The 18,669-nt window shown below is 43.7% G+C and overlaps 2 protein-coding genes across 2 annotated transcripts in view; one reads left to right on the forward strand and one right to left on the reverse strand.

Annotated features, from left to right (window-relative positions):
- pld1a (phospholipase D1a) overlaps positions 1-11,787 on the reverse strand; it is a 26,494-nt gene extending 14,707 nt beyond the window's left edge. The window contains exons 1-6 of the mRNA XM_079286627.1: positions 11,650-11,787; positions 2,878-3,087; positions 2,166-2,335; positions 1,720-1,862; positions 692-803; positions 360-425 (exon numbers count right to left, since the gene is read on the reverse strand). Coding sequence (XP_079142753.1) covers positions 360-425; positions 692-803; positions 1,720-1,862; positions 2,166-2,335; positions 2,878-3,055 — 669 coding nt within the window. The 5' untranslated portion in view covers positions 3,056-3,087; positions 11,650-11,787. The remainder of the gene's footprint in view (positions 1-359; positions 426-691; positions 804-1,719; positions 1,863-2,165; positions 2,336-2,877; positions 3,088-11,649) is intronic.
- Positions 11,788-15,349: 3,562 nt separating this feature from the next.
- ghsra (growth hormone secretagogue receptor a) lies at positions 15,350-16,651 on the forward strand (the record flags this gene model as incomplete). Its single annotated transcript, XM_079286546.1, has 2 exons — positions 15,350-16,181; positions 16,338-16,651. 2 exons carry the CDS (start codon positions 15,350-15,352, stop codon positions 16,649-16,651), a joined length of 1,146 nt encoding a protein of 381 aa, XP_079142672.1.
- Between the last annotated feature and the right edge of the window lie 2,018 nt (positions 16,652-18,669).

Consider the following 18,669-nt stretch of genomic DNA (forward strand, 5'->3'; position numbering starts at 1 on the left):
ATTGAAAAGCGGTGGGCAAAGATACTTTTGTGCTGCATTGTCACATTAAAAGGAAATACAGTAAGTCAATACATTTATGTGTAATTTACAGAAGAAAAAAAAAAACATCTCACAGTTCACACAGCATTCATCTTCAGGGCATTTAACAGACTTGAAGCCTTTGTCTCGTTTATTGAGTGTGTCAACATAAAGCAGACGCTTGGCGGTGCCATGGGTAAACACAATAATGATCCATGTCAACACTCAATGTTGCCCCATTAGGTTAGAGCTTAGCAAAATGCTGAAAAACACTGTTAATCATATTCATATGGCATTATGTGGTTAAGTGACAGTTTGCAGAGCTTAGTATGATTACTCACAGTATGGTGATATTTGCGGTACATGGCCATCCTCAGCAGCTTGTTCAAATAGTCTTCTAATTGTCTCTGTAGAAACACATACACTGTATTTTGACCACTGTGAGTCATTTTATTTCAAAATCCAAGCATATAAACACTGACATGCACACACACACACACACACACACAGTCAGAGAGGGTTTTAGAGGATACATGTGCTGGCAAGTGTCATGGCAACAAGCGAGTGCCACGTGAGCTCCTTGCCATGAAAGTTAAGATATGACAAGAAGGAAATTTCCAACCAGAAATTTAAAAAAAAAGGCTCAAAGGCTGCAGGCAGTGTTGTGATGTACCCTCCTGCTGGAGACCTGCTCATCGCGCACCAGCTCGTCCCCTCCTCCCCTCGGCAGGGAGGGCATCTCCCTCACCTCGCTCTTCCTCACCGTCCGTCTCCTCACTGTGTGGCTGTGTGGAAACAGAAAAGGCGGGAATCGAAATGTTAAATTCAAAAGTCCAAGCTATTCAAGGATGCTTGAAGGATGAGAACCACGGTGTTTCCAAACTTTGTCCTTAAAAGTTTGAGGAGAACCATTAAGCTCAAACAACCTTTGGGCAATGGCAAATGGCAATTAGCTTAGCTTAACATAAAGAGCAGAAGCGGGGGGGGGGGGAACAGCTAGTCTGGCTCTGTCCAAAGTTTAAAAAGGCTAACCGTCACTTGGATTTGACCGATTAACGAGTTGTGTCTCGTTTGTTTGGTCCAAACACAAACAGAAATGTCTATTTGACAAGTTGTGGCTTTAGGGGCAGAGCCAGAACCATTTCTGAGTGCAGCGACTTCCTGGAGTCGTCCTGTTTGCCTGGCAACTGCTGCTGCGACAAAGCAACGCTGGTAGCATGGGTAGAACAGGAAAACCGCCCTTTGTGACAACAAACATTAACGAAAGACATTTAATGCGTTAACTGGTGACATTTGCAGTAGATGTGCCAGCAGAGTTATTTAACTTTGGACAGAGCCAGGCTAGGTGTTTCCCCTTGTTTCCACTATTTATGCTAAGCTAAGCTAACCGTCTCCTGGTTCTAGCTTCAAATTGAGTATACAAGAGCTGTATTGATCTCATCTAACTGGCAAGAAAGTGAATCATTGTATTTTATATTGTAATGTAACACTATGTGTGAATATGTGAATCATTGTCAGCACCTGTGTGTGTGTGTTTGTACTTGTTATTATTCCCGCTGTTCAAAAAGTTACATTGTGGAAACTCACACCAGGTCAATGCAATGTGACACTGTGGGTATACGTCTAAACTTGTCCGTTAGTGTTCACCTATATGTGCAACTCTGTGTGGGAGTGTAAATCGGTGTGTGTGTAGGCACCAACCTGCGTGACGGCAGCGGTATCCTCATGAAGGTCTTGTACGTCCTCAGCTCTCTGTGCAGCTCCATGAAATGTTTCTCCTTCCTCTTAACCACCCAGGTAAACTCTCCGTGCTTCAGCTCAATCTTAAACACTGCCGGCAGAGACTACAGAAACACACACACACACACACACACACACACACACACACACACACACACACACACACACACACACACACACACACACACACATTGGGAGAGAGAGATGATGAGTTTAAGATATATGTTATTATATAATACATAAAGAATTCAAGCAACTTATTATAGGGATGTATAACGGCATTAAAGAGATTTATCTGATGCTTTGATCCAGACCAACTCACAATTAACATCCTATCCCTATGTTTTCCAAAATAAAAAAAGAAGAATTTTGATTAAGTATTGCCGTATAGACATTGTGTGCAGTACCTTGTTGACACTCCTTTGGTGCGACAGGTTGAAGCGGTCCTGTGCGGCGGTGAATCGCTCCACCTCTAGTATCCGGGCAGTAATGGGCACAGTGGGAAGGTAGACCTTAGCGTTGGCGTCCTTGAAGCCCACTGTGGTATACACCGCTGAAAATGGGATACGACAGTCCCCTAGGAGGAAGAGAGAGGCGGGCGGTTAGCAAGTTGTTCAGGCTTCTTTAGGAGCGAGTAGGATGCCTCACTGAAAACTCGGCCTTTGTTCAAGATTTGTACTTTGCAGTGTGAGGTCAAATGTTTTGGTTTATGCTCCGGTAAAGTTTGTGAGATCTAAATTATGTAAAAGGAAAAATCCACCCTCATACTCACTGTTAGATACCAGTTTGAAGACTTACCAGTTGACGTATTTCCTTTTTTGTCAATTTTCCACACTGACATTTGAGCCTTTTGCCCTTTTCTGGTGTTCCTACATTTCCCAGGGGCAATCAGATACTCAGTACTTTGGGCTTATTTGGTCATATGAACCTCACTCACGACTGATGAATCTGGTTCATAGTCTGCCAAGTTAAATTTTCTGGAAGTTTAATCTCTTGAGGGTTTTGCATAATCTGGAATAACTGACCTTTGAATTGTTACATTTCCTTTTAGGTATCGTCTCATTCTTGGGTGAAACGATGGTGAAATCACAAACAGGAAATATGCAAACCAACACACACCTAAGTAGTTTCCATCGTAGTCGTTCTCCTCTGCCTCCCCCATGTCCAGCTCTCTGGTATCCAGGCTCTCCACAAGGTCTGCCATCGTGATGCCGTCGTGTGCGTCCGCTGTGGCGTCGGGCACCTCAGCGTTCACCAGGTTGAGGCTACTGGTAGTTGGTGGCGCTTTACCCAGCATGCTCAGCAGTTAGCCCCCTGAGCAGGGCGAGCCTAGAGGAGAGATTAAAATAAAAAATAAAAACATCATAAACTATGGAATAAATGGAGATTTGAGAGTGCGTGGGTTTGTATGACTTTGTCCATGTTGTAACGGCTTCCTCAGTGCACATATATTACTACCAAGAGTCATTTGACTGTTAACCTTCCGTTATATACTGACCATGACTTGTTACACAACACCCTCGTGTTCTATGATCAGAGTCCCATGAGGACAACAAATATGAAGGCACTTTAAGAAACAGATACTACCGTATACATGTAGACACAGCTGGAGCAGGTTTAAAAGGTCACATGTGGCAACCACTCCAACACTAGGATGAAAATACACACAGAATCTCCCGCAAGTGTTCAACTGGCTTGATCTCGTTGCTGCATTCATTGCATGCGATCCATTTCAATGCTCATAAAACAGTTTGGTACCCTGTTGGGAAGCATCTGCACGTGTTGCGTTTCTCCACCCTGTCTGTATGTTCTTACCGTGTCCTCCTAGACAAACCACTGTGTTGATCATCTTCCCTGCAGTCGTCTTGTTTGGATTAAAATCTATTCAGTCTGTGACTTCAGAGACATTCCTCAGAACTGACCTACTCCAATCCAGTTCATGACTAACTTCTGGTGTTCATTACTGACACACACACACAATGAATGATCAGCTCATAACCACTTCCCCATTCAGATGATATTTATGTGATGACATGTGTTTAATGACTTCCTCATAGAAGATACTGCGTAGCGGTTCAGTCCATTGCTGCTGCTCAATATTAATGGCTTAATATTTGAGACAAATGTTCTGATTTCCATGTGTTACACACACTGGTCTTTGCATCAGTTTCATAAAATAAATCCAAAATTCAAGTCAAAATCAGTCAATGCTCGATTGGAGTGTAACTGAAAAAGACGAAGAGCATTTTTGGCATTTAAAGATTTTTATGCAACTGACACAAAACCTTTGGAAGTTTGAGACCCAGTTCAAGACTTATGATAATAAAAGCCAATATTATAATACTTTGGCACTAATATCCAATACAGCTTATTTATTTAGTGATCTATCAGTGACATTATATATCCAAACATCTCAATAACTTTTAAATTCTCTCATATGGGCTCTTTGGACCTATAGGACAAAGACTCTTTTCACATTTGAACAGACATGGTCTTTATTTCAATGTACATTGTTTTGTTAAGTTTTAACACGTACATATTCAGCATTATTTATGAGATGAAATTACATAAAGTTAATTTTCAAAAGAGAATAAAAATGACATCGTCCACATTATAATACACTGGAACTATTACAAATAAAGGGAAGGTGTTGCGGGTAAACCACAGGATTGCTAAATATTATATTCAACACATAAGTTGACATGACATCACGTCTGACATCATGCACACACACACACACACAATTATTAGCAGCTTCACCAGAGCAGCGGTGGCTCACTGTAGGTGTCCTGCAGGCCAGCACCTTATGAGGAGAAAAAAGTCCCATCTACTCCACTGCTGCATTTCTTTCTTTGACTGAAGTTCGATTGCGACAGCCTCACCAAATATGACTTTATAGCTGGTGGTATTTTGTCAACACCGTGTCTGGGAATTAATAACTGCACCCACAAGAGTGCAGCATTTGTGACGAAACAATGTTGGTGATGCAAATTGATGCGCAAGACACCACACTGAGTACGACCCGACGAAGCTTGGCATCACACACACACACACACACACACACACACACACACACACACACACACACACACACACACACACACACACACACACACACACACACACACACACACACACACACACACACACACACACACACACACACACACACACACACACACACACACGCCTCCAGTCAGCCCATGTAAATGTTTTAAAACAGACATGCACAAACACGTGTGTAGTCACGCAGCATACAGTAATCATACAACTAGCCATAGTGCTCATACATGACTCAAAGGTTAAACGCAGCATACTGCACGTACAGTCAACATACACATGTCATAGGGTGACTTATGGACAAATAGTTGCAGCACATGTTGGGCTTCATATCGTCGTGTTTGTGACTGTTGAGCAAACAAATATGGACAAAGTGTGCTCAGTTCTCCGTTTTCATTCCACTATTACCTCACCAATATGCAAAGCTGAAAACACAGGTTTCATTTTGTACAACAAACTCTTCTTCAGACGCCAACAAAAACCTGTTAGACCGGTTCGGAAAATGAGCTGAGTCCAACTTCAGCTTCGTCCCAAAAGCAGTCATCTGTAAAATACTGCTATACAGAGGCAGGATACAGCAGGGGCTGGAGAATAACAGCTCCTATGCTCACTGCTTCCCAAACCCCAAACATGCATTTTTCCCGCTTGTGCACTAAAACACTGCAAAAGCGGGAGACTGTTGGTGCAAGACTGTTTTATTTAAGTGTTTTTGACATCGTTTTGCTGTTGTTAAATGCAGCCCTCATTTACGACTTTTCTCCTTTTTCAGGTTCTTCGTTCACTGTGGAGGCATGCGGGAAAAACTACATTTCCTTCGCAACACAGGGTGAGTAATTGATTTACAAATGGTCATTTTGTAGGCGATGCATTCCTTTAAGGACTATGCACCGACTAGATGCCTCTCCTAAAATAATCTGCTGCTTATAACGCCGAAATCTAACATTTCCCATATCTATCCCAGTTTGACATGAATCTGAACCGATACAACCCAGCCTGAGAATACACCCTGCTCAAGTGAGAAACAGGTAGATTGCACTTATTTCCCTGCAAACTGCTAAATTCTTCTCTTTGGAGCTAAAAATGCTCGTGACAAGTCAATAACACGTGAACACGTACTACGGCATGATAACAGCTTGAAAGTGTTCATGACCACTCCACTGAACAAGAGCCAACACGCTCACACATTCACAAGAGTCACCAGCAGCCACCATGTTGCCTGCAGTGTCGGCATGTTTGCGTTTCCTGTCGTCTCTGAATTCCTTCATTCATCCAATCATCTCTCATTCAGTTCTCTTTCATTAATAAGGATGCTTTAAGTAAAGATTCCTGTTATTTCACAGGACTTTATTATAATTAATGACGTTAACTGCTGATTCTAAATCATGGTCAGCATGATTTGTTTTGACTGCTTTCGCATAATATTTCTAAAAGCAGCGTTTTCACACTCCTAAGCAGAGTTTGTCCATTGCTGAGTCAGCATCGGCTCCAAGGAGCTCACTTTGCTAGGACACATTTTGTGCAGAAGGACAACGCTGTGGGAAAGGATATTGCACACAGATAAGAATGGTGTCCAAATTAGCCCATCTGCAAAGTATATAGCCCACATACAATTCAAAGACATCAATGCTGGACTTCTTGCGCTTGACAAATTGCTATCACGTCACCTGACCGGTCATTTCTGAGGCTAGCAGCCGCATTTAGCAAGCTTGTTGTCAGAGGTATAGGAGCCCAGGTTGTAGACGTGGAATGGCATCTTTAAAGGATGCACAGACGCATGAGCAGACTGAGAGACTGTATCTGAGAAAAGCACGAGGACCAGTATGCGCGGTTATCAATGAGACAGCCGACCATTGTGAAGAATCCTAAACGCCACTACAACAACAAACACGCGTAAGAACCACACATCGGCACCATCTTCAAAAACAAATACAAAGCCACCAGCAGAATGATTGTAAAATGGATTGGACAACAAGACTGAGCAGTTAATTCAAATATGAATACTAACACACGTTAGATAGGACATGAAAATCAAACACATTTTTATACTGTATTCATTCTTCAAGGAAAGAGACAAGATCTTTCCACCATATACCTGTAAAATCAATTCCTAAAACAAAGACAAAGCAACACAATGTACATCAAAATGTCCTTAACAAAAAGTTAATCTTTTGTTTAAAACATTCAATTTGGTGTCTAGACATAGAAGACATATCAACGTCAAACCATCAACCAGTGTTTAGCAGCCGACCATCCTTCTAGCAAAAGACTGAGCAGCTGCCTCACACCTCTCTGAGTAGATTAGCCTGAACAATTGGACTGTACCATTCTACAACAGCAAGAGGGGTGTTGTCAGGAGCCTTTACAGCTGCACCACAGCGGAGGAACGTGTTCACACCCCTGCAATTAACTATGGACTGGCCAGCATAGTATATATCATGCAGTTAGGAGGTGGGGAGGTCAGAAGAGCACTCACTATGTGGTTTTTAATAAGTTCTGTTTAATTATGGTGTACTTAGACTTTAGTGCAATTATGTTAAGTTCATATACTTATTCTGATTTGTCACTTTGGCTTGATTTTGTTACCCATCCTAATTATTGTAAATAATAGAGGTTAACTGCAGAGGGGCTCGGTATGCTGCATGAGGTTTGAACGTCTGCATGTGTTTTATCAGATGTCATTTGCATCCACATACATACGTGCAAAAGCACTCGCGGTATCGATGTCTACAGTACGCGACCTGATGGAAGAGGGAGTTATCTCTCTCCTACATCCCATGCTCACTTCCTGTTTCCTGTCCTGTTGTCATGGAGATAGTTTCAACAGCCAGCGAGCTGCTTGTATATAAATATCAACAGAAGCCTCCAACAGCGTGCGCCTCGCCCTCCATGCGCTGGCATCCCCCTTAATGTCAATTAGTTGGAGTCAATGCATTGATGAAGAAATACAAGAACGTCGAGTGGGAGAAGAACTGTGGAGGTTTAGAGAGAGAGAGCGAGAGATTATGAATTTCAACATGTGACACATGGAACATTGAGTCCCTCCCGCTGCACCACAGAGCCATTAAGAACATATTGGTACGCCTTTCATGCAGAGACCAACCTTCATTCATTCTACCAAAACCAAAACCATCACAGGGGATGTGATATTGCACTCCAATGTAGAGCAAGACTGTTGGGATAAACGCATGTCCCGCTGGAGAACGGTGAACCTACTTTCTAATAAGGTTTATAAGATCAAACTAATGGTTTTACTGATATAACTAACGTCATCAAACTATGTTATCTGTAATATAATTAAATTATTCTTCTTTTGGGGCCGAAACTATTTCAAATGTAAATACATTTGGTATCTGAATTATACTGTTTTCTAAATATCTGTTAAAATAGTTGAACAATGACCATAAATTAGACATTAATCCACAGTCAATGTATTCAACATGCACTCAATTCATTCATCTCTCGCACTCTATTCATGTCTCTCCGAGCAGCTGGGCTCGGTGAGTTTGTTTTAGTCCAATGTGTGGCCCCATGATGAGACATGCTCTAGTTGAGGTTTTTGTAGCAGAATCTTGTTAGTAACCCCGTTCATGTAGCAGTGCAAGGACCGCAAGGCCACATGAGGGGAACATGGGAATAAAGACGAGGTCACCGTGGCCGCATCTACTCGCAAGAAAAAAAAGCTGCTGTTGTTGTCCAAAAGTCAGGAAGTTGTGTTGCAAAAGTTGGATTCACTGCCAAACGTCTATGATCCGAGGGACCATTGGTCCACATGTACAACGCTCATGCATGCTGTCACAAGGTGGGAACTCGCCATGCGGTGGCCACTGCTGAGAGACGAGTTGCGCTCACTGCATGAGACCGACACCTAAATCCTGAAGGCTTTGAAGATGGAAATAGTGGGATTCTCCTCACGCAGGGCTGGGTGGAGAATGTTTATAGTTACAATGTGCTCAAACTAAAAGATTTCCTTGTTCTGCTTTGGGGCGTCCTGGTGGTAGAGACGTCGGCATGTACAGATTGTTTTAAGAGGAATTCACACATTCTACTTTCACTCTTTGCATGTCTTCTTCTTTTTATCTCCCCGTTAAGGATACGATCAGGATGTTTGGGACACAATAGTAAAACTAGCCTTCTCACTTTGGAAACAGCGGGTGGTAATGTAACTTGCATCAGTGTTTGCAACTTGTAAGTGCGTGGTTCATTTTCTCATTCCCCTTGGCCAAACAAAGACAATGTGATTTTACATCGCAGCTACAATAAAGTTGTTTTGCAACACCACCAGTAAAACATTTCACACAGACATTCAATTATCCCTCAGGGAGCAATGATCCTGAGCAAAATTAAGTTAAAAAATATATAAACATCGAACAAAAAGTTCGGAAATTAGTGTTTGGTAGATTATTTCTCCATTGTAACAATGCTTCTTGGCAATACATTTTATACCATTGGAAAGCCTGTTTAGCAAAAACAAGTTACTGCACCTTATCACAAAGTTGTGGAACGCACTGAACATCCCTTTAACCGTGGAAGCAGACTTTTCCTTTTTATAGGTGTGACCGTGTGACACAATGACCAACTGTCAGAACTGCTCTTCATCACCTCTAAGCCAGACTTCTTTATCAGTGACCCCCAGCTGCTTAATTATCCCATCCGTATCGGTGTATTCATAACGTTTTGTCATGGCCGCTTCTATCATCCAAAAGGTGTCATCAACTGAATTCATGCCCATTTTAAATGGCAGCTGAAACGCCTACTTTTGTCCCTCTACGCTAGGTTTTCCTGCAATTTCTGTTTGAAAAGTGTCAAACTGTTGAAGGGAACACTGGAGGCGGGCTGAGCATCTCCAGTACAGTATGTCAATATCAGCGGAGGTGCGGTCAACGATTAGGCCATCGGAGCGCTCGGAAAAATAGATAACTTGTGAAATGCATCATCTATTCCTGGACGTGTGGTTATAAGCTTGACATTTAAAAAGTACAAACACATGAATGATTTAAAGCATTGGCAAAAATATCAAACATATGTAAACACCAACTTTGAGTTATAGACTACCACTCACATACACACATACAATAAAGATAACCTAAAACTAGCTTGGCATTCACACATTGAGTGGTGCCAAGCTCCTCATGACGCAGATGATACAAAGAAAGAAAGAGAGAGAGAAGAGAGAGAGAATATGGAGGGAGGAAGAGAGAGAGCAGCAACGAGAGAGGTCTGTAACACCTCTCTGTCTCTGCCCACACTAAAGCTGCCTATTATCTAACCCTTCACGCCATAGAGAGGGGGACAGGGGGTGGTCAGAGAGGCAGAGAAAGCAAGACATACAGTAGATGCCAGAAAAAGAGAGGCCACAAGTCACCAGCGCCGGAGTGGCGTTCTGCTGGCAGCAACACAAGGCATCATTGTACTGAAGGAGAGATGGAGCCTCTCTCTCTCTCTCTCTCTCTCTCGCAGCAAAGCCTGACCAAACTATAACTTGTGCACTGACCACTAAAGTGACTCTATCTCACCATGATTACAGGAGTGGGACGGAAAGTATATCGAGGACATCTGGGCTCTTGACTGAAAGGGTCGGTTCACCCAGATTACCATCTCCAGAGGTATCGCCATGGTTGTTGAGGTGGTGAATTAGATGCTGCCACCCCAATACAATGGCGCTAAATGGAGTTTCACTTGTGATGCCAACAGCAACAATAGTTATCCCACAAACCAGGCTGTGAAGAGATTTCACCTGAACTGTTTAACAAACAAATAGTCCCGATTAAAACTGTTCACGGTGAGGTCTGTGGATCCAATGCACGGCAAAATACCACTAATGTCTTTCACCCGATTGTCCTGGACATCTATACCTGAGAACATACACAGCACATTCGTGCCAACAATGAGCTACTCTGGTAAAACAATCACAGACGCGGGTGCAACAAGGTGGTCCGAGTGCCAAATGGCACATGGCACCACATCTGGAGTAAATTTACAGGATACTACATCTGCCTGCCAGGCTAAAAACATTTCCAATCCTTCCGAGAAGAAGAAAATAACTGCAATAACTCTGGTCACATAACCGTCTGTCTTGTGGACTAAAATTCGCCCACTGTCCAGATTAATGATTGATATGAATCACCGAGCAAGATAGAACCCCATGGTGTGGGTCGATACAGACAAACACACATGCACACGCTTGCCTGAGGCAGGAGAAACTGGCACCACAACGGAGAGAAGTATAGAGGTCTTCCTTGTGCTACTGCCTGTGCAAAAGGAAGACTTCTGAATGCCAGAGGTCAGTACCATGTGTATTCAGTTACAAAGACAACAGAAGAAAAGAGAGCTGAGCGAGGTGATATGGGCGTGCAGCGCAGAAAGAAAAGCTAAATATCTCCAGCGTTCCCATGACATTCCAGCTGCAGCAACTAACTTCAACAACAGGGTGTCAGAAAGAAGAGGGCAGCAGCGCACACACACACACACACACACACACACACACACACACACAGCAGGTAACATACAGCTTGATGCAGTATTTCATAATCAAAAGTAAACACCATCAACTGGAGGACCAAGGAACTCATCTCCACATCCACCCAGAGCCAAGAATAACAGACACAGCTGCACCTTGCCATGTTAAATACATATTTGCTCTGACCCTGATGCAGACGTGCAGGAGCAGGAAGCATAACGACAACCTCCAGCATGCTACGTTCTCCTACATGATCCCACTGACAACTCAAACCCAAGGAGTGTCACAGAGACACCCAGCCACCCAGCCAGCCAGCCCATGACGCAAATAGAAGTGAGCTGACATAGAGACAAGCAGAGGGAGACATTACCAACCTGCTCTTTTTGTGGGCGTGCAGCCCTCATGTTGGACAGGTCTGATCAATCCACTGGGCTTGACTGACTGGACCGGCAACACTAAGATCCGGTCTCCAGCTGAGCAAACTGAGAACCGCACAGCAGACAGCGCTCACTTCTGCTGTGTAACTCAGTAAGAGTGGCTCAGAAAAACGAGCAGGGCAACTCACTCCAACTCCTCAGTGAGGGAGGGGTCTGTGCAACTCTGGGCCAATCACAGACAAAGGGGTTCCTCCCATAGACTCCTCTTATTGGATAGGGGGGAAAAAAGTTCTGGCCTTTTAGTGAAGTAGGAGGAGTCCTCTGGTGGAGGAAATACTGACACTGGTTCTGCCCACGATCCCATCATTTCACACACACTTTCTTTCTCTCTGTTCTTAGTCTGTGAATGTTAGCATGTCTGTCTCTGGCTCTATGTATATGTATGTATATATATATATATGTGCGTGTGTGTGTGTGTGTGTGTGTGTGGGATGGGTCTTTTTAAGCCTTTATTTATCTGCATAAATGACAAAACAATTCACCACTTCAAACACAAGTGGTAAAAATCGATTGTGCTCTTAAGTTAAAAAAAAAAAGAACATGTGGATTGCTGAACAGCAAACATTAGATGTAGTTGTGCATACCTGTGTCTATACATATATATGTGTGTGTGTTCCCCTGATATCACATACATTGCAAAACCATTCATTCGTTTGGCCCAAATAAATACTCATACACATCCAACGGTGTCTGTGCTGTATTAAATCAGATCTCTTCCTCCATCGTGTGGATGAAGGGATGCACTGCCTCCCTCACAATCCAAACACATTGCTGCCAAATGTGTTTGTTCATCTTCATGACAGGGACTTTACCCCGTACTCCACCACCACACCCTGGAAGCATAGTTCAGACAAAATGACACCCAAAACAATCCCAGAACTCTACTTACTTTAACCAGACACACCCCAGAACCACATGCACCATAGAGAGTTAGGACAGAAACAGTCAAGTGGGAAAAATGTATTGCATGTACATAAAACCATAAAGAATATCAAACACAAAAAAGTGTATTGCAGGAAACTATAGCAGACGACAACACGCCGTTCACAGCCGTTAAAAGACCAAACAGGAAAAGCTCTCCTGACACTGAAGCACAGCCGTAACATTTCAGTGAAAATACCCAATGTTGCTGTTATTACCGCCTGTTGTCCCGGAAACAGTCCAATTTTCTCTGAGTAAATAGAGGTTATTTCAGCATGTTTTTTGGCTATTATCATCATTACCACATTACCACATTACCACATTAAGAGCGTAGGCCCACTGCAATGTTGTTAGATTACACAATACAGATGTCCGAGGTTCAGAGCTTTTCCCTGAATGTTACAAAAAGGCCAAATACACACTTTTGCATGCGCAAACACACACACACACACACACACACACACACACACACACAATACTGTCAGGACACACACATTGTATGACCCCAGAATACATACCAGATGTGATGAAAAGGTCTCACAGAGGCTGAAAGACACAAGACTCCTGACAAGTGTTCTGCTTATAGGTGTTCTTTGCACTACCATAGAATCTCTCCCGTTCTCTCTTCCTCTATTTACTCATGTCTCTCTCGCTCTCTCTCTCTCTCTCTCTCTCTCCCTCTCTCTCTCTCTCGCTCATCATGATTCAGTGGTCATAAACACAATGGTATCTGTTGGCAAACAGCGCAAAGGGCAGACAGATAACAATGTTTGAAACATGAGAATCCCATCAGTGCAACTCTAAACATGAGGAGATTCACAGCTGATATTGGTCATTTGCTTCGCCGGTTAGGCCTCAGCCATTCAGAAAATAGGCAACAACAACGTTTGTCAATCTTACAGTCTGACACGTGGAATTTTCTCAAAGTTGACTTTGTGGAGATAGCATGGTGTTCCTTCCGCTGCCGGGCCTCTGACTCTCGTAAATGTTCATGATCTAATGTGGTTACACATTGAAGATCATGAACAATATCAAAGAAGCAAGGCCACTTGCCTTACTGCATTCCCTGCTTTTCTGCATCTTTGACATTGTCCAAACACTGAATGTTTCTTCGAGCAAATTGGAGCCTTGAATTAAATCTGGGCATCAGACTGACTAGAATGCCATTGATGTCTTTGCAATGCAATTATAAGATTTGATCTGTGCACGGTGCAGCTCTGAGATATCAAGCATCAAAGAGTTGAAACCAGCAGGCCAAAACTGTACTTTCTAAACCTTAACCCCTAATGGCTCTTTAAAAAAACATTATTTCAATGTGCAGATAATTTAAAGGAGCAAAAGCCAGATAGGATGTCATTATTTTATGCTGATGACAAATTGAACCCTGTGGGTAAAAATATATTTTGTTACTCACCTTGCAGAATCAGCTCAGGTCACCCTTCTTTCCCCCTATATATGATCTCTGCCAGACTTGGTGGTAAGCAGATCATAGTAAACTGGAGAGCATTGACCCAAGGCATCACTGCACTAAAGCACCTGTAGGTGGCGTTGCAGCACTGGGCTGACTGTAGACCCCCCCCCCCCCCCCCGCTCAGCACCCTTCCTTGAGCACCACTGCACCTGTATATGATGTGTGGCACACTGGGAGAGTCAGGATTCACACACTGGATACGCACCGTTACCAGAGGAGGGATTCATTTCTTTGTCATTCTCCACTACTTTATTCTACTTACATCCTTTGTGGTCCCACTTGACATAATGTTGACAATGCGTCGTTCCATCCTGGTGCTTGTGACTTTTATAAAACTGTCTCCGTTCCGTCGTACCATATTTGTTTTCACTGTGGTTATTGTTAATCCGTTTGTGTTCGGCCGAGTTTGAGCTCCGGTGCCCTTTCCAGGACAGATGTTGACCGCTGCTTGCCGCATCGTTACGACCTTGAGTGTGACTCACCATCACATGCTCTCCGGCACAACTCGTCTGCCGATCAACTGTTTTTGTCTGACGCGCAAACAGAGACGCGCTACTGGTGATGGGAACTCTTTAGGACTCTTTGGCGCATGAAGGATTCTCATGTTTCACTTCATCCAAAGCATGCAGCTGCTGGTGGCTCTTACTGACAGAAAGGACGCGAGACACAACTTGTCATTAAGTTTTTTTGTGTAAATATATTTTTAAAATATATTTTTGGATGACAGATGTTTGTCCTTTGTTTTTCTGCTGCATCTGTTTCGATTGGAATACATCTTCGCGTTCATTTCGGTCGGTGATGTGTAACTCACAAATATCCAGCATGTAATTGTTTTTGTTCCCAACACGTCTACTCTTCTTTTGAACAAGTACTTTCAGCACAAAACATAGTTGGACCACTTTGGAGTGCGTGTTGCACATGAAGTGGATGATTCGGATCGAAACTACAATAGCCTCCTGTTTGTGTAAGCCTCTGGAGAGGATCGACTCTCTGCTCCCTGAGGAATCTCAGAAGTTCCCTGTCCGCTCAGAACTGTGACTCGTTTTCACCTTGACTGTAAACAGGATTTTACGAAAGATGCAAAGCGGATCTTGATTTTACGCACGGCTGCCAACCTTTCACGATCATCTCCGCAGCCGATGATGGGAGAAAGGGGCAGCGCCAAGGGCCGTGAGAAGTCCCAGACCTGGGGTGCCTAGCAGCGAGGGCCAGGCGCGGCCCCTTGAATAACCGCGCGACGACAGCATGCCCTCTTGGCCCAATCTCTCGGAGTGCCTCCCCCATAACTGCAGCTGGGAGGAGACCCACAACGCCACGGGGATCGCTGACTTTGGCCTGCCTCCTCTCAATTACTACTCTATCCCTCTCCTCACGGTCATCACCGTGGCCTGTACTATGCTGTTTCCAGTCGGGGTGACCGGGAATGTCATGACCATTTTGGTGGTCAGTAAGTACCGGGACATGCGCACTACTACCAACCTGTACCTATGTAGCATGGCCGTATCAGACCTGCTCATCTTCCTCTGTATGCCACTGGACCTCTACCGGATGTGGAGGTACAGGCCCTGGCGGTTAGGGGCCGTGCTCTGTAAGCTCTTTCAGTTCGTGTCAGAGTCATCCACCTACTCCACTATTCTGAGCATCACCGCGCTGTCAGTGGAGCGCTACCTGGCGATCTGCTTCCCGCTGCGTGCCAAGGCCCTGGTTACCAAAAGGCGGGTGCGTGCTCTCATTCTTATACTGTGGACAGTGTCGCTATTCAGCGCTGGACCCGTGTTTGTCATGGTGGGAGTGGAGCGTGACAGCATGTGGCCAAATTTCAGTTTGGGAATCAATGAGACTGACTTTTCCCTGGAGGACACCCGGGAGTGTAAGATGACGCACTACGCAGTGGAGTCGGGCCTGATGGGTGCCATGGTGTGGTTGAACTCTGTTTTCTTCTTCATTCCGGTCTTCTGCCTCACAGTGGTCTACAGCCTCATAGGTCGCCGGTTGTGGCAGAGAAATCGAGAGACAAGCATCAGCTCCCGTGTGTCTCACCGGGACAAAAGCAACAGGCAGACCATCAAGATGCTTGGTAAGTGTGCAGAGCGCGCAGATTACGCACACGCATACTACCTTCATAGAAGAGGTTTACAACTAGATTCAAGCTTGTTAGCAATTTGAATAATGTTCTGCCCCTCTCCTCCCCACCCTCTCATTTTCACTGTTCACTCATCTTCTTCCTCTCCAGTGGTGGTGGTGGTGGCCTTCGTCCTGTGCTGGTTACCGTTCCATGTGGGTCGCTACGTCCACTTTCGCTCTCTGGACGCTCCGTCCCCGCTGCTGTCTGTGTTGTCCGAATACTGCAATTTGGTGTCTGTGGTTCTCTTCTACCTGAGTGCCGCCATCAACCCCATCCTCTATAACACAATGTCCTGGAAATACCGGGGCGCAGCTGCGCGCCTCTTCGGCCTGGCCGACAGTCAGCCGCCACGAGGCCGTACAGCCAGCAGCGTGAAGGGAGACGGCTCGAACGGCTGGACGGAATCCACAGTCAGCTTCTAAATGTGTGACTGTCAAAGTGTCTGGATATGATTTGAAAAAAACTACCAGTCATAAATTGATAACACTGAGTCATTATTTCTGTCAGGCCGAAGTAAAACTTCCCTGATCATGTGAGCGCCCCTTGGACTAAAAAAAAAAAAAAACAGTAAGAGAAAAGCGGGAGCCATAAAAAGCTTACAATCCTCTGTCCACTTACATGCATCAATAGAACTTCAATGTTTGTCAAACACTTCATTTTCTTGTTGGATTATTTCAGCAAGTGCCTGCTCGTTCAACAACACACTAATCAGCGTTTCAAAAGCATGACTGGTGGAGTACATACACAGCCTCATGAGCTTATATTGATCCAAATGTGAACAACACGTGGCCACGCATGCCCGTATACACGCACACATACAGATATAATAGACTACAATTGCCTTATATTGTATTCATACTCTGGATGACAAAGAAACCACTGTAGAACTTGTGGCACTGCTCTGTACTCCTTCACAGAGGGGCAGCAGTGCAGTGACTGTGTGTGTGTGTGTGTGTGTGTGTGTGTGTGTGTGTGTGTGTGTGTGTGTGTGTGTGTGTGTCTGAAAGAGAAAGCGTATGTGCATGTGTGTGTTGTATGCCAGGTGTCATGTTTTTGATGTGATTATCTGTAAATTGTTAGAGAGAAGAGAGAGCAGATTTCACTTGTATTCATTTTGACATGCTGAATGCCCTGCGTCTTGTAAATGCAAGTGTTGATGCTGCCAACAAGAGCCAATGGTGTTTGGTTAGAGTCCCTGAAATGAAGACAGTTGATGTTCCTGTAGCTTTGTGCAGCACAGAAGTGCAGAGTTTGGTTCATGGGAGCCACAAAGCAAGTCGATTTGTTTGTGAATTTACAGAATGCATTATTATGTCGACATTTTTTGTAATTATACCGCATTATTGTTAAATGATCAACATCATTCAAGCCGCAGGTACTTGCTTACACGAGGAGTGTTTGATAAGGTGCCATTCAATTAAGTATCAGTTTGGTGCATTCGATAAAGAAAACTGATTGGTGAGACTGTAAAAAAATCATAATTTAAGTGGCCATCAATGCCTCAGCTTTCTCAATCTTGTGAACTTTGCACCATTGAAATGTTGTTCATTTCAGCCATCTCAGGTGTGCTGATGTCAGTTAACTTGGTACCACATACAGCACAGGGCCTTTTCTGTTTATTACAGCTGTGTGGGTACAGGATCCAATCATACAACACATGCAGCACATTTGTCTGATTTGACAACTTTTCTTATGCTTCTTGAATCAACGTGCACCCTGGTAAGTGATGAAAACCGTAGTTTAAGTAACATTTTCCCCCACTCACACCTTCATACAAGTTCAATAGCAGTCAGCCTAATGTACTAGCTGTCCTGTGGAGTCTTCTGTGGCATGAAAGTGTTCAGTGTGGTTAAATCAAAAAGGCTCTATGTAATGTATGTCTCACTTGTCTTGTTTCTTGATTTGCCAAAAGTTCGATTTTAAATTGCTTCAAATAAAAAGATTGCATGGGTGCCCAGTGGAAATTATTTTCATGGGTGACTTTACCGTGCATGATGATGTGTAAACCAAAATAGAACCATTCAAATATGCCAAAGGTGCCAACCTATACAACACTATTCTCCACGAATATCTTTTTTTAAATAACTTGTTTAAATATGTTTTAGATGGAAAAGTACTTTAATTTTGTAAAGTGTATCATGCACCCTTTTAGACACAGAGGATGAGTGAACCGTCTAGAAGTGATGATGTTGTGCTGGCTTTAACTTGTAAATAGATGCTTTGTAATGCTTTACACTCAGATGGTTTCAGCAGTCCAAATCACCGCAGCAGCCTCCACTAATCTGCACTGGATTTCAAAACATGGCGTCCGGGCTCTGAAGAATGTATCTCTGGTAAAAAAAAAAAGAAAAATCTGACTGTACATACTGATGTCACGACAAACTATTTATTAATCTACAGGATGTATAATTAAAACTGTAAAAGTTGATTCATATTTTCC

This window comes from Melanostigma gelatinosum (assembly GCF_949748355.1).
Source record: "Melanostigma gelatinosum genome assembly, chromosome: 16".
NCBI lineage: Eukaryota > Metazoa > Chordata > Actinopteri > Perciformes > Zoarcidae > Melanostigma > Melanostigma gelatinosum.